At 43.2% G+C, this 14,999-nt stretch overlaps 1 protein-coding gene across 3 annotated transcripts in view; it reads left to right on the forward strand.

The window, feature by feature from the left end:
• The window catches only part of ANAPC5 (anaphase promoting complex subunit 5), a 35,754-nt gene that overhangs the window by 19,259 nt on the left and 1,496 nt on the right, over window positions 1-14,999 (forward strand). Inside the window, exons 8-15 of one of the 3 annotated variants that reach the window (XM_068989722.1) lie at window positions 2,843-2,924; window positions 3,640-3,729; window positions 4,886-5,067; window positions 6,593-6,728; window positions 11,646-11,720; window positions 13,483-13,604; window positions 14,067-14,174; window positions 14,257-14,404. In XM_068989722.1, the coding sequence (XP_068845823.1) occupies window positions 2,843-2,924; window positions 3,640-3,729; window positions 4,886-5,067; window positions 6,593-6,728; window positions 11,646-11,720; window positions 13,483-13,604; window positions 14,067-14,174; window positions 14,257-14,404 (943 nt within the window). The remainder of the gene's footprint in view (window positions 1-2,842; window positions 2,925-3,639; window positions 3,730-4,885; window positions 5,068-6,592; window positions 6,729-11,645; window positions 11,721-13,482; window positions 13,605-14,066; window positions 14,175-14,256; window positions 14,405-14,999) is intronic. The other 2 variants (XM_068989723.1, XM_068989724.1) reach the window with 2 other exon arrangements.

Consider the following 14,999-nt stretch of genomic DNA (forward strand, 5'->3'; position numbering starts at 1 on the left):
AGCAACTACAAAGGCCCTGAGGCAGGATTTACTTGGCATGTTTGAGGAGGAACAAGAAGTGTGGTCAGAGTGACATAAGTGAGGGGGGAATAGAAGCGAATGAGGTCATAGAAGTGGCAGAGGTCAGAGCATTTAGGGTCCTGTAGGCCCAAGTAAGGACATTGGCTTTTACTCTGAATGACATAGGAAGCTGTTGTTAGAGGCTACAGATCTTTCTGCTCTGGCATTTTGCAAACAGTGTGACAGCCAGCATGTTTCGAATATTTCAACCAGTTTGCTTCTTGCTCTTTAATGAAAATTTTTTTCAGAGGTGTTTCTGATGAGCAGCAATGGAAAACCATTGGTTCTTCAAGGATTTGCCAGAAACTTTGAAGTTTCTGTGCTGGTAATCTACTTTTTCTTCCTGTCTGGGAAAAATAATCTTTCTTTAGTCCTGTTTTAGCATCCTATCTGTACAATTCTCCCAGAAGACTTTTTCTAAACATAACATAATTTATTTGGTCATCAGATGTTCAACAAAGTTAAATTGACTGGTATTTATAAGGGGCCCCTGTGTGAAGATATGCTTCCTGCCTTCAAATAGCTTATATTCTGGTGCATCTTAGCATTAAAAGGGATTTAAAAGAAATATAGGGGCTTCCCTGGTGGCTCAGAGGTTAAAGCTTCTGCCTACAAGGAGGGAGACCTGGGTTCGATTCCTGGGTTGGGAAGATCCCCCGGAGAAGGAAATGGCAACCCACTCCAGTACTCTTGCCTGGAGAATCCCATGGATGGAGGAGCCTGGTGGGCTACAGTCCACGGGATCGCAAAAAGTCAGACACGACTGAGTGACTTCACTTCAAAAGAAATATAAAATAGGTTAAAATGTTTCTTTATCCAAACAGGTAGTTCAGTTCAGTTCAGTCACTCAGCCGTGTCCGACTCTTTGCGAACCCATGAATCGCAGCACGCCAGGCCTCCCTGTCCATCACCATCTCCCAGAGTTCACTCAGACTCACGTCCATTGAGTCCGTGATGCCATCCAGCCGTCTCATCCTCTGTCGTCCCCTTCTCCTCCTGCCCCCAATTCCTCCCAGCATCAGAGTTTTTTTCCAATGAGTCAACTCTTCACATGAGGTGGCCAAAGTACTGGAGTTTCAGCTTTAGCATCATTCCTTCCAAAGAAATCCCAGGGTTGATCTCCTTCAGAATGGACTGGTTGGATCTCCTTGCAGTCCAAGGGACTCTCAAGAGTCTTCTCCAACACCACAGTTCAAAAGCATCAATTCTTCGGCACTCAGCCTTCTTCACAGTCCAACTCTCACATTCGTACATGACCACAGGAAAAACCATAGCCTTGACTAGACGGACCTTAGTCGGCAAAGTAATGTCTCTGCTTAGTATTGAGGAAGAATTCAGCTCTCCCTGTTAAAATTAACAAAGTTAATATTGCTCTTATTGAAAGAAAATTTTCAATAAAATTTTCCCTACATAAGTGATACCCATAGAATTTCTGATTTTATTTTGAGATCTCAGTGACCCAGCATTTACAGAACTTCTGTGACTTGCCACTGGGAAGCCCCAAGTTTAAGACATCTCTGGTGCCTGCTGCAGGTTAAAGAAATAAAACTAACATTAAATAGAGGGTGGTATACAATAGTATTAATATTTAATTAAGCACTGCAAGCAGATACCATTTCTATGGACTTTTTCAGAAGTGAAGTCTCAGTGGGGCCAAGAATAGTTTGTTTTTTTTATTTTTTTGCCATGTTACATTTTATTTTATTTTATTTTTTTAATTTTTATTTTTACTTTATTTTACTTTACAGTACTGTATTGGTTTTGCCATACATTGACGTGAATCCGCCACGGGTGTACATGAGTTCCCAATCTTGAACCCCACTCCCACCTCCCACCCCATATCATCTCTCTGGATCATCCCCGTGCACCAGCCCCAAGCTTCTTGTATCCTGTATCGAACATAGTCTGGCGATTCGTTTCTTACATGATAGTATGCATGTTTCAGTGCCATTCTCCCAAGTCATCCCAGGGCCAAGAATAGTTGACTGAATTTCCACAAAAGTTTCAAGGTAGGGGGAGACATCCCAGATGGAGAGGAACCACATGAGCAGAAAAAAGAAATCTCAGAAGTGAAAATCTTCCAAATACTTTTCAAAACTAGTTTTGAAAAAAATTATAGACATATCAAATGCCATAGTTCACAAAATTTTTCAAATAATACTGAAAGGAAGGTGATGAAAAGTAAAATCTTACATCCTCTCCTTGTCCCTCCCCTCAGCAGGGTGTGTGTGTGTGTGGTGTGTGGGTGTGTGTGTGCCTACATGCATACGTGCTTAGTCACTCAATTTTGTGTCCAACTCTTGCAACCCCATGGACTGTAGCACCCCAGGCTCCTCTGTCCATGGGATTTGCCAGGCAAAAATACTGGAGCAGGTTGCCATTTTCTTCTCCATTGGATTTTCCCATCTCAGGGACTGAACCTGTGTCTCTTGCATCTCCTGCATTGGCAGGAGGATTCTTTTAATGCTAAGCCACCTAGGAAGCCCTCAGCATTAGACAACTAAAAAAAAAAAAACAAAAACTTAGGAGCTGAGATAGGGAAAAACCAGTACTTCAGGTCCCTTTTAGTAGAACTCCACCTTAGAAGGGACATGTTCTGTATCTCTAGTGTTACTGTTTCTTTTGCTACTGGGATGGGGGTGTCTGAGGAGTAAGCCCACGGTTTCAACTTCAACCCAGAGGCCTGCATGCTGGTGAATTACCATACAGATGACTTCCTGTTACCGTTGCTTACACATGTTTGCGGTTGTTAATGAGTTATTAATGTTCAGTCTGTCGTTAGTCAACAGGCAGAGCTTGCCCTGCAGGAGGCGATTAGGATTGCCCAGGAGTCCAACGATCATGTGTGTCTCCAGCATTGCTTGGTGAGGCCACCCTCCTGTCTTGGAAGTTCTGCCCTTGGGTTGGGTTGTTGGCCTCTGAAAGGTCCCATATAAATTAGGTTGTTTTGCAGTTGGAAGGTCCTCAATGGTGATGGGAAACTAGTTATATGGTCAGGGGGATTCAGGAAAGGCAACCCAGCTGTATTTATCTTTCTTAATTCCTGATGTCCGTTTCATTTGGGGGCATTTCTTGTCTACAAATTTAAATGCAGCTTGCCATGCAAAACTGTCACAGCAAACAGTGGCGCAAATTTAAATGCAGCTTCCCATGCAAAACTGTTGCACCAGACACTGGCATGAAGGAAATGTGTTTGCAGCACCTGGTAACTGGATAAGAGCTTGTGCTGTCAAAGTGTCATCGCCAAGCACATCATCAAACAAGTAGAACCCAGTTCAGCAACCACCTGAGAATTTCACTTTCTCACTTCCAAGCCTTCCAGGGGCCTCATGTCTTTTTTTTCTGGAACATTTGCCACTCACGGCTCTCAGAGGTGAAGAAGATAAATGGCTTGTTTATTTCAGTCTGATGGTTTTAATGTGTTAGATGGGTTTCATTTCAGTTCATAATTTGTGAAAGTGTGTTTTAGAGGGCTTATTTTGTCCCTTGTTAATTTGTTCTTACAACCATGCTGACGCTTTCAGTAGAACATTAGCCATTATTGTTGTTTTGATACATTTTGATGACTTCTCTTGCCAGAGCTGGCTTTACGTGCTGGGACAGAAGAGATCTGATAGCTATGTTCTGCTGGAACATTCTGTGAAGAAAGCTGTACATTTTGGGTTACCAGTAAGGCTCATCTTTCTATGAGATTGTTTAAACAGTTGGGGTGGTTTTATTCTTGGTAGTTTCATGTGCCCTTAATTATTAATCAAACCACTAAGTTCTTTGAATAGGTTTCTCTCTCCTCCTCTTATCCTAATAACATCCGTGAAAGTTCCATTTATCAACTTGATGAGATCTTTGTTTAGTATATTGATCAGCACTAAACTTGCACACCTTTATTTAGAAAATTGTTAAGAAAGACTTATTTTTAAACCAGTGACTGGCAAACTCTATAGCCTACGGGCCAAACCTGGCTCACTGCCTGCTTCTGTATGGCCCTCAAGCTAAGAATGGGTTTTACATTTTTAAATAGTTGGGGGAAAAAAACAAAGAAGAATATGTGGCATAGACCAAATGTGGCCTGAAAACCCTAAATTATTTACTCTCTGGCCCTTTATAGAACAAATTTACTGATCCTTGTTTTAAGTAATAAACAAAGCCACGAACCAGTAAACCTGTATTCCCCAATGACAGATGCTGAGGGGCCTTGAAAGGGCACAAGTCCTACACATGAAGTAGTAATGACTGTAGAATCTAGATTACTATTGCTCAAAGAACCTTATTCTGTCTCAAAAAAAAAAAAAATTGATAGACTTTGTAAGCACAATTTTTGTTATGGATTTAAGTGGACTTGTCTTTAGTTGAGCTTTCATCCTTGGAAATTATACCAGAAGTTAATGAAGAGATAGTTATGCCCCTAATAGGCATTTTTTCCTTAATCTCCTGCTACCTAATGTACCCAGCAGTGTTTGACATATACTATGTCATTTTAATCCTTAAAATAAGTCTGCATGATAGGTTTGATGCCCATTTTACAGATAGGCTTGTCTAAGAAGCTAAGTGACTGGCCCTAGGTCACACAGTCAGGAGCAGAGGCAGTGTTTAAGTCCAGATCCATTTAACTTCAGAGCTGGCCCTTCTCACTGTACCATTAGCTTCTCTTCCATCCTCTAGTTTTTCAGGAACATTTCTCATGTGGGTCAGGGTCAAGCTGCAGGTACTTTCTTTATAAATAGTGATGTCATTGTGCACGTGTTGAAATATGCCAACTTTCTGAAGAGCAAAACAGATTCTGTCTTGTCATCTCTGTCTTGAGTTGTGCATTTGTCTCTCTCCTTAGTACCTCGCCTCCTTAGGAATACAGTCCCTGGTTCAGCAGAGAGCTTTTGCTGGGAAGACGGCAAACAAACTTATGGATGCCCTAAAGGACTCGGACCTCCTGCACTGGAAGCACAGCCTGTCTGAGCTCATTGATATCAGCATCGCCCAGAAGACAGCCATCTGGAGACTCTATGGCCGTAGGTGCGTCTTCAAGCCCACCATCAAGGCTTCAAGCACGCAAGTCCTCTTACAGATGAGCGGAAGCCAGTAGACTAGCGCTCTGAGGGCCAAATGGATGGAGGCTGTTTGTGCAGGGGGTTAAAGAAAGTGCTTGAAAGTTTTAAAATATTTTCTACTTTGCACACAGACTTTGCAAAGGTTTTTCCTATGCTCATTTTTTTTAATCTACTTTTTAAAATTAATTAAGTAATTATTTATGTTTGGCTTCACTGGGTCTTTGTTGCTGCGTGCGGGCTTTGTCTAGTTGCAGCAGGCAGGCCTACTCTCTAGTTGCGGTGCACAGGCTTCTCATTGCAGTGGCTTCTCTTGTTGTGCAGCACTCATTCTCAGACAGGCAGGCTTCAGTAGTTGTGGCTCAAGGACTGTAGAACTCATGCTCTGTAGTTGTGGTCCACAGGCTTAGTTGCTCTGAGGCATTGTGAGATCTTCCATGACCAGGGATTGAACCCGTGTCCCCTGTATTGCAAGGCAGACTCGTGACCACTAGATCACCAGGGAAGCTCCTTCTCTGCCTGTTTTTATTTATTCCTCCCAGCTGCTCTGGGAGGTGACTTGGGGAGTGATCTCCATTCTCAGATACATAGGACAAGGTTCACACATCTGATCTGCCCCAGATAACAATTGAGTTAACAAGTGTGGACCTCCACACTCAAACTGAGATCCTTGGACTCCAAACACCATGCCCCTGTGCTCTGAGATGCCATGGGCCACAGTCACTCAAGTCGAACACCCTCTTAACCCCAAAGCTGTTATGTAATGAAAGCTGCTTCCCTGTTAACCAGGGTGTGTTTTCTGGACCATCTCCGGCCTGGTGTGTAATTCCCATTTAGCCTCCTTTGTTGCTGTTCATGTCTGACTCTTTACGACCCTGTGGACTGCAGCCCACCAGGCTCCTCTGTCCTCCACTCTGTCCTAGAGTTTGCTCAAATTCATGTCCAAGCTTGGAAGTAAATTCTGAACCAGATTTTTAATCCTGGAGCCCTGTTGCTACCTCACCTCTCACCTAGACAATCTGCTGTTTCTAAGAATTCGGTGATGAAAGGAAGTGCCTATTGTATCAGTCTTGTTTTTGTACTTGGAATAATTGTTGACACAGTGTGGTGTGAAACAGATGCAGACACTGGCCACTGCTTCCACTGTCAGAGCAGCCAGTGCCAAGATGGCATCAGGTCTGAATTTACTGTGAAAGCGAATTAACATACTGTGGCCCCAGAGAAGATTAGAGGTGGGGGTGGGGGTGGGGGTAGGTCTGGAACTTGGAGCTCCCTGTTGCATCATAACCACCACATGTTTCCTTTGAGGGCACACATCTAGATTGCTTTCCTGCTCTCCTTGTCCTGGCATTGGGAGACAGCTGCTCTCACGGAACCAGAACCTGCAGAGAGGCGTCACCTCCTCCCATTTCCTCTCGGGGTAACTGTACGGTGTAGCTGAGGGGCACCTGGGTCTCTCAACTGACGGGGATGCCTTTTCGTCCCCTCCCCAGCACTATGGCCCTGCAGCAAGCCCAGATGTTGCTGAGCATGAACAGCTTGGAGTCAGTGAACGCAGGCGTGCAGCAGAACAACACGGAGTCATTTGCTGTGGCACTCTGTCACCTCGCCGAGCTGCACGCGGAGCAGGTAGGCAGGGGACGGGGCCAGCGTGCTTCCGGAGCAGTACAGGCTCTGCCATTTCATTCCTCTCAGTCAGTTCAGTCACTCAGTTGCGTCCGACTCTTTGCGAACTCTTTGCGAGCCAGGCCTCCCTGTCCACCACCAATTTCCGGAGTTCTCTCAAACTCATGTCCTTTGAGTCAGTGATGCCATCCAGCCATCTCATCCTCTGTCGTCCCCTTCTCCTCCTGCCCCCAATCCCTCCCAGCATCAGGGTCTTTTCCAGTGAGTCACCTCTTCACATGAGGTGGCCAAAGTATTGGAGTTTCAGCTTTAGCATCATTCCTTCCAGTGAACACCCAGGACTGATCTCCTTTAGAATGGACTGGTTGGATCTCCTTGCAGTCCAAGGGACTCTCAAGAGTCTTCTCCAACAAAAGCACTGGACAGCTCTGGTTGGATGGAGGTGGTGGAATGTTGAAATCCCATGAGTAGAAATGGACTGGGTACAGAGTCTACAAGGTTTGTGGAGCTGAGGACCTCTTCCGGCATCAGGGAAGGGACTAAGAGATCAGCTGTTTCTAGGTAACAGATGGAATAAAAAGGAGCCTTTGAAATTTAGGGTGGAAGAGCTGTGTGTTTGTGGGAAAGGGAAGAACATAATGAGAACACAGCTAAAATGATAACAGCTAAAGTGTGTCATACATTTGTTCTGTACCGGGCTCAATGATTTCCATGTGTGATCATCCAGATTCCTCACAGTAGCCCCATCAGGTCAGCTTTGGTATCATGCCATTTCACAGAAGAGAAACCGAGTTTGCAGGAGCGAAGTCCCAGACCCACGACCAGTGAATGTCAGTGTCAGATCTTCAACCCAAGGCTTACTGATTCCGAAGAAAGACACTGGGAGTAGGGCATAACCTTGACTTACAGCCCAAGTAATTTTACATAAATCTCTTTATAGGGGATTGATGCAAGGGTCACTCACGTTGCTCTTGGCTTGCTTTTCCCTCTGCTCAAAAACATCTTTCATGAGAAAAGGTCGGGGAACGCTCTTATCTAGAGCTAACTCACTAACTGCTGCCTTGCTGTAAGTGCATTTCCTTGATCATATCATTTTCTCCACCACCTCTTTGTGGTGTAATAATGATCGCTAGGTTGCATCACAGCACTCAATATTCTTCAATCCTCAGCCTGAAGATCCTTGAGTGGTTTCCGCCCCTTTCAGAAGTCGGTAAATACTTCTCTCTGCTGGATATATTTTAGCATTTTACAATTCTCTAACTAGCTATGGAAACAGAGGGCGTGAATGAGCTCTGGCCGACGGCATCTGCCTGCACCTCCGTCAGCTGCTTTCTTCTTGTACCTGGGAAGCATCACCCATGCTTCCTAACATCAAAACAGGCCTGTGGCTCTTGCTGTTTGCTTTCCTCCAGGAATGCTGCACATTAATCACTTTCTCCTTGTAATGGCACTGGAACCTCTTTAACATTGATTCTTTTCCTCTGCTGGTGCCTTGGTTAAGTGGAGCATTTGTAACAAATGACTCAGGGCACATTCAGTTAGGTATTGGTATAAGCTTCATGTTGACTTTTTTACCCCAACAACTTTATTGAGATGTAATTCACATGCCCCACAGTCCACCCGTTTAAAGTGTCCCCTGGTGACTTTCTCATAGTATTCTCCCCACTGTTGTTATTTAGTTGCTCAGTCATGTCTGCCTCTTTGCAACCCCATTGACTGTAGCCTGCCAGGCTTCTCTGTCCATGAGATTTTCCAGGCAAGAATGCTGGAGTGAGTTGCCATTTCCTTCTCCAGGAGATCTTCCCAACCCAGGGATCAAACTTGCGTCTCCCGCATTGGCAGGTGGATGGATTCTTTACCACTGAGCCACTTGGGAAGCCCCTTTCTTACTGACCTGAGTCTTAAGCAGTGAAATAGGGAATTCTTTGGCTGTCCAGTGTTTAGGAGTCCACGATTTCATTGCCGAGTGTCCAGGTTCATTCCCTGGTTGGGGAACTAAGATCCTGCAAGCCAAGTGGCTCAACCGAAAAAGTAAAAATAAACAGTGGAGTAACTTCCCTTTGGTCCTTTTTGGGTTATGTAGGGTAGAAATTATTTCTTCTCTGCTGGAATGGAGAACTACTTGACAAAAATCTGGTCTTGGCTCACTTCTTTAGCCTTGACACTTTCTCCAAGGCCAGTTGTTAATTGTTCTGTGATTTTTACTGGGGGTTAGACCTGAAAAGTAACCTCGCTCTTTGACTCTGTATTAATCTTTCCATCTCCTGCCCCCACTTCCATCTCTAGGCATCTGTGAAAGCCCTCATCGCCTGGTTCCATTGGAAGTCTCTAATTGCACAGCTAGAAGACAGTGGCTGCTTTATTTCCATTCAGTCCCTTTCCCCCCGCTCTTCAACCTGCCTTAGAAAGACTTCTTTAATGTTAGAACATCGACCATGTAGATAAACCCACTGGGGCGATGACTGTTACATTTTCAGTTACACAGATTAGATTTACACCTGTGAAATTAAGCTTGGCCAGCTGCAGAGAAGGCAGTTTTATCACGAGTTTCTATTTGCTCTTTTATTTCCTTTGTGTGTGCTTTAAGTTGTATCCTGAAATTGATCTCCAGATAAACTGGATGCTGCCCTGTGGTATGGAGAAGGCAATGGCAACCTACTCCAGTACTCTTGCCTGGAAAATCCCATGGATGGAGGAGCCTGGTAGGCTGCAGTCCATGGGGTCGCTAAGAGTCAGGCATGATTGACTTCACTTTCACTTTTCACTTTCATGCATTGGAGAAGGAAATGGCAGCCCACTCCAGTATTCTTGCCTGGAGAATCCCAGGGAGTGAGTAGCCTAGTGGGCTGCCATCTATGGGGTCGCACAAAGTCGGACACAACTGAAGCGACTTAGCAGCAGCAGCAGCCCTGTAGTATATGGCAGTGTCTGGCGCTTGGGTGAACTGGTAAAGAAGTGATGGTCCTGAGCTGCTGTTGGCAAGCTTCCTCCTACAGTCCAGAGGAAGTGTTGAGAGAGCTGGCCCCCTTTGCTGTCTCTGCATAATTCTGATTGATTGTGTCACGTTCCTCTCCCGGTCTCAGGAAGCGACAGGTCACGATGGGAATGTTTTGGACGAGTATTGCCAGTTGTGCACTGTTCTTTCTACTTGGCCTGAAGGTTTGACAGCCATCCACACGCCCAACTCCGTAGGGTAGTCATGAAAATAACTGGCAAGATTAGCCAGTTAAAATCACAAAACTAAAAAGATTAATGATCTTCTATTGTAATTCAATTGTACTGTCCATTTCATCCACTTCAAATAGAAGTTCACTTGTGAGCTTCTATATAGACTGAAGATAAATTACCTAATCAGGGTCTTCCCTGGTGGTCCAGAGGCTAAGACTTTGTTCTCCCAATGCAGGGGGCCTAGGTTTGATCCCTGGTCAGGGAACTAGATCCCACATGGCGCAACTAAAGGTCCCATATGCGACAGTGAAGATGGCAGATCCTGCGTGCTCCATCTAAGACCTGGCACACCAAAATAAATAAACATTTTTTTAAAAAGATATATTACTTAACCAAAGGATTGGGATAAATTGAAAAGCTTTTTGGTTAATAAGATAAACAGCAATTTAGAAATGTGAAAAAGACATGGACATGTATTCACAGAAAAAAACAAATGATTATAAAACATGAAAAAAACTTCAATCTAGTCATTAAAGAAATTAAAATTAATACAGTGAAATAACCAGTTTCACCAAACAAGTAGGGAAAGAAGCTTGAATATAAGGGGAGGAGAAAGGTGCAGAATGCCAGTGTAAAAGTGCTTGGTATATTTCCGAGGGAACTTCCCTGGCGGTCCAGTGGTTGGGACTCTGTTCTTGTACTGCAGGGGGCACGAGTCTGACCCCTGTTCAGGGAACTGGGATCCCACATGCCACACAGCCAAAATGTAAGACAAAAACAAAAGTATGTGGTACATTTCTATATGGTAATTTAGTAATGTGTGTGTGTGTTAGTTGCTCAGTCGTGTCCGACTCCTCTGCGACCCCATGGACTGTAGCCCACCAGCTTCTCTGACCATGGAATTCTCCAGGCAAGGATACTAGAATGGGTTGCCATTCTCGTCTCCAGGGAATCTTCCTGACCCAGGGATTGAACCCAGGTCTCCTGTATTGCAGACAGATTCTTTAACGTCCGAGCCACCAGGGAAGCCCAGTTTAGTAATATATGTGTCAAAAAGTGTAAACGTGCCTCCCACTTAGCCCAGCAATTCTACTTCTAAGGTATTATCCTTAGGAAATAATTGGACAAGTATGAAGAGAGATATGCAGTAAGATAATCATTCTAGCATTTTTAAAATGGAAGAAATTGGAAGCAATCAAAATATTCCAAGCAAGGAGATTATTTTGATAGACTATAATTTATTCATCTAATAAAATACTATGGTGTATAGATTTGAGCTTGTTGACACTGGAAAGATTCATTCATTGAAAAAATATTTATTGAGTGCCTACTGTGTGGTAATGAGTACTATAGACAATGTATAAAACTGGTACATATACCTTGGAATACTTACATGTTTTATATTCATGTGCATATGAGAAGTTCAGAAGGGTATGTGCCAAGAAATTACTGTGATTATCTTCTGTGAGATTAAAAGTAATTTGTGTTTTCTCTCATTGTTCACATGTATTTTGTAAGTTTTTTTCCTAGAGTGAACATGTGTTACACGTGTAATTTTAAAAAATGATTTTAAGTATATGTGAAATACGTTAGAGCCTAAAAAAAAAAGGCCCTTTGATATTTGCCAGTCTCTGCCTAGGGGCATCCAGGGCTGCACAAGAATATGTTGAGTCGCAGCAACATCCTGTGGGTGGGGCAGCTGGCGGGGCATCAGCACCGGTCTGCTAAACAAACCGTGGCTTTCTCTCTCAGGGCTGTTTCGCCGCCGCTTCAGAAGTGTTAAAGCACTTGAAGGAGAGATTCCCACCTAATAGTCAGCATGCCCAGGTAACCTGCCTTTTCTGTGTCATCAATTTATTTTTGAAAAGACCATTTGTACTGTATTATTGTTGAAATAGAATACTGTAGCGTCTCCCCTTGCTTCCTTTCTGTGACGTCTGGACAGCATAGGAGACTCTGTAAGATGTGTTCAAGGTTGAGAAATAAACTCTGAAAAGAGATGAAAGTAGGATATTTTTTCATTCCTGTCTTCATGGTTTTAAATGAATATTCCTTATATCTCTAATCGATTGTCCTTTGATAGATCAAGAGTTAGATCTCCATTTTGTTACTCTGTCTTCTACTTGGCAGCTCCAGCTGCCAACCTTTTGGGCAGATGTTGTATATCCAGAGGGAATGAGCTTTATAAAGCAGTCCTAGGCTCTCTGTTCCTTGTTGCACCGATTTCCATCTCTGATGGAGCCAAGAAAATCTATTACGAGGGTCATCTTTCTATTCCTCCCCTTATCCAGTTTAGCCTTCAGACGATTAGGGAATTTGAAATCATAAGAGGCGATGGCCTGAGGATCTCCTACTGTTGGTCCCTAGAGGAAGGCTGCCATTCATGTGGGTTGTTGGCCCCACCTCAGTAGATATGGTGTGGATGCCCATCTGCTTATAAGCTGTGCTGGGATCCCATTGCTGCTCTCAGCAGACTGAGCTAAATTCAAAGTACCCAGACAGAAAGGCGGTGAGCAAACTAAATAGAAGCTTAGCACCCAAGGATGCTGTGGGGAAAAAAGAATTAAGCGTGGTTCTCGGGTAGCGCTCACTTTTAAAGAAGGTGCACAGTAAAGGAAAAGACAATTTAACTCACGTTCTACAAAATACATCTATATAGGGCTGATAAATAGATGAAAAGGTACTCAACCTGGCTATTGATCAAGGGAAATACAAATGAAAAAACAGTGAGATATTTCATACCCATCAGATGGGCCAGAAGTAAAATATCTGACACCACTGATTGTTGGTGAGTGTGTGAAGCAATAGCATATCATACACTGCCAGTGGGGAGTGTAAACTGGTGTGACCCATTTAAAGAACAAATGGGCACTGTGTTAAGGAGAAGGTGTGTATATCCAACAGCCCAGCCTTTCTGCTGCTTGCTGTGTACCCAGGATAAGTATTGCACCCAGGTGATGTAGGAGAGTGTCTGCTGCAGCACTGTTCAGAAAAGTGAAACTGGAACTACCATCAACACGAGAATAGATAAGTTGTCACATTTTCATACAACTGAAAACTATTCACCAGTGAAAAGAAATTAGAACTACTTGGTATTAACATGCATAAGCACCCCCGCCCCCGAATAATGTTGAGCTCAAAAGCAAGTTGTCAAAGAATGCATACAGTATGATTCTGTTTATTTATACAAAGTTTAAAAAAATGTAAGATCATACTATGTATTGTTTCAGGATGAGTAGATATTTTGTAAAAATATAAAAACATGAATGGGAATGATAACAAATCAAATGTTTCCTTTGAAAACAGAGAGGAGAATGGAATTTTCAAAGGACCTCAAAGTGTAATAGTATCTCAAGCAAATAAAGCAAAATGTTGTGATTTGACAAAGTTGATGGTTGCATGTGTTTATTTTATTTAGTGCTTCTTCTTTAAATACTTGAAATATTAAAAAAAAATTTTTTAAGTCTAAAAAAATATGTGTGTGAATTGCAAGGATATTTGCTAAGTGAGCCAAAATACTTTTGTTTCTATTGAATAATGATGTGAACATCTGTCATTCTGTTTTTAATTGTTTTTTTTTTCTCATTAGTTATGGATGCTGTGTGATCAAAAAATACAGTTTGACAGAGCAATGAATGATGGCAAATATCATTTAGCTGATTCGCTTGTTACAGGAATCACAGCTCTTAATAGCATAGAGGGTGTATATAGGTAAGAAATTTTAAAAACTCTTCAACCCCAGAATGAAGTAATTCTCAAATGGCTTTATTCTTATTAGTTTTGTCCGTGAATTAATTTATTAACTTTGGCCTAGGAAAAAAATTTTTTTTTCTGTTTATTACCTATTTATTACAGGCCGTTAGAAAATCCAAATAAGCAAAATGGAGAAAGTTAAGTTATTCAGAGATAATCACTAACATGCTATCTCTAATTCCAGATTTTTTTCTTGTGTGCATGTATATGTGTGTGTGTATGTTCACATATGTGCTCACAGAGACACACATACACTTTTTTTTTCTCTTTTAACACAAATTATATCAGATGCAATTATTCCCCTTGGGAGGTTTACATTCTAATTGAGGAAACAGCAATTCTAACCCTGAAGCTGACTCTGCTTACAACCCTCGCAAAACAGTGACATAACCATTCTCATCTATTTTCTTTCTGTAACAGAAAAGCAGTTGTCCTACAGGCTCAGAACCAAATGTCAGAGGCACACAAGCTTCTACAGAAATTGTTGATCCACTGTCAGAGAACCAGGCACACGGAAATGGTGATCAGGTAAGGGAGGGCTTTCGTGCATCTCCCCTCGGAGGTGCTTCGGGCTGGTTTTCCTCACACGTGCCTTCCTCTTTGCGGGCAGTGTCCTGCTCTCTGTGGCGGAGCTGTACTGGCGGTCTTCCTCCCCGACCATCGCACTGCCCGTGCTCCTGCAGGCCCTGGCTCTCTCCAAGGAGTACCGGTTGCAGCACTTGGCCTCCGAAACGGTGCTGAACTTGGCTTTTGCCCAGGTAAACCGATCGCTGTTTATATAGCACATGTTAGTACTCGAGAACTGGTGAGTCTGTTACTACTCTTTGGTTTTGAAAAGGAGCCTAAGAAGTGAGCTTTTTTGCTTCTCAATATTGAAATCTGGGTACGGAGTCTCACTGTGCAAGCCTTCCATGAAGTCTGGAGTTGTGAACTTGGTGACAAGCTGATGCCTCCCAGTGGCACTGGCTTTACAGAGCTGTGTGTTTACAAAGGAGGATGCACCTCTTCACTGAGGATATTGCGTGGTATTAATGACTTAGCTGGCCCAGAGCTGTGCTCGATTTAACAAGAGAACAGATAAGGAAATAAGGAAGTCATGTGTTCAGTGAAATGTTTCGGAAATTAAATTGCATTTTGCGTTTGTTTTCTGTCTCCCCCTGTAGTCTGTAAAGACCATGAGAGAAGAGACTGTTTCTTCCCTGGTATATCAACCTGGTAGGATCCACACATTGTTGTTGCTTAGTCGTGTCAGACTCTTTTGTGGCCCCATGGACTATAGCGCACCAGGCTTCTCTGTCCATAGAATTTCCCAGGCAAGAATACTAGAGTAGGTTGCTGTTTCCTTCTCTAGGG

The sequence above is a fragment of the Capricornis sumatraensis genome, chromosome 17 (assembly GCF_032405125.1).
Source record: "Capricornis sumatraensis isolate serow.1 chromosome 17, serow.2, whole genome shotgun sequence".
NCBI lineage: Eukaryota > Metazoa > Chordata > Mammalia > Artiodactyla > Bovidae > Capricornis > Capricornis sumatraensis.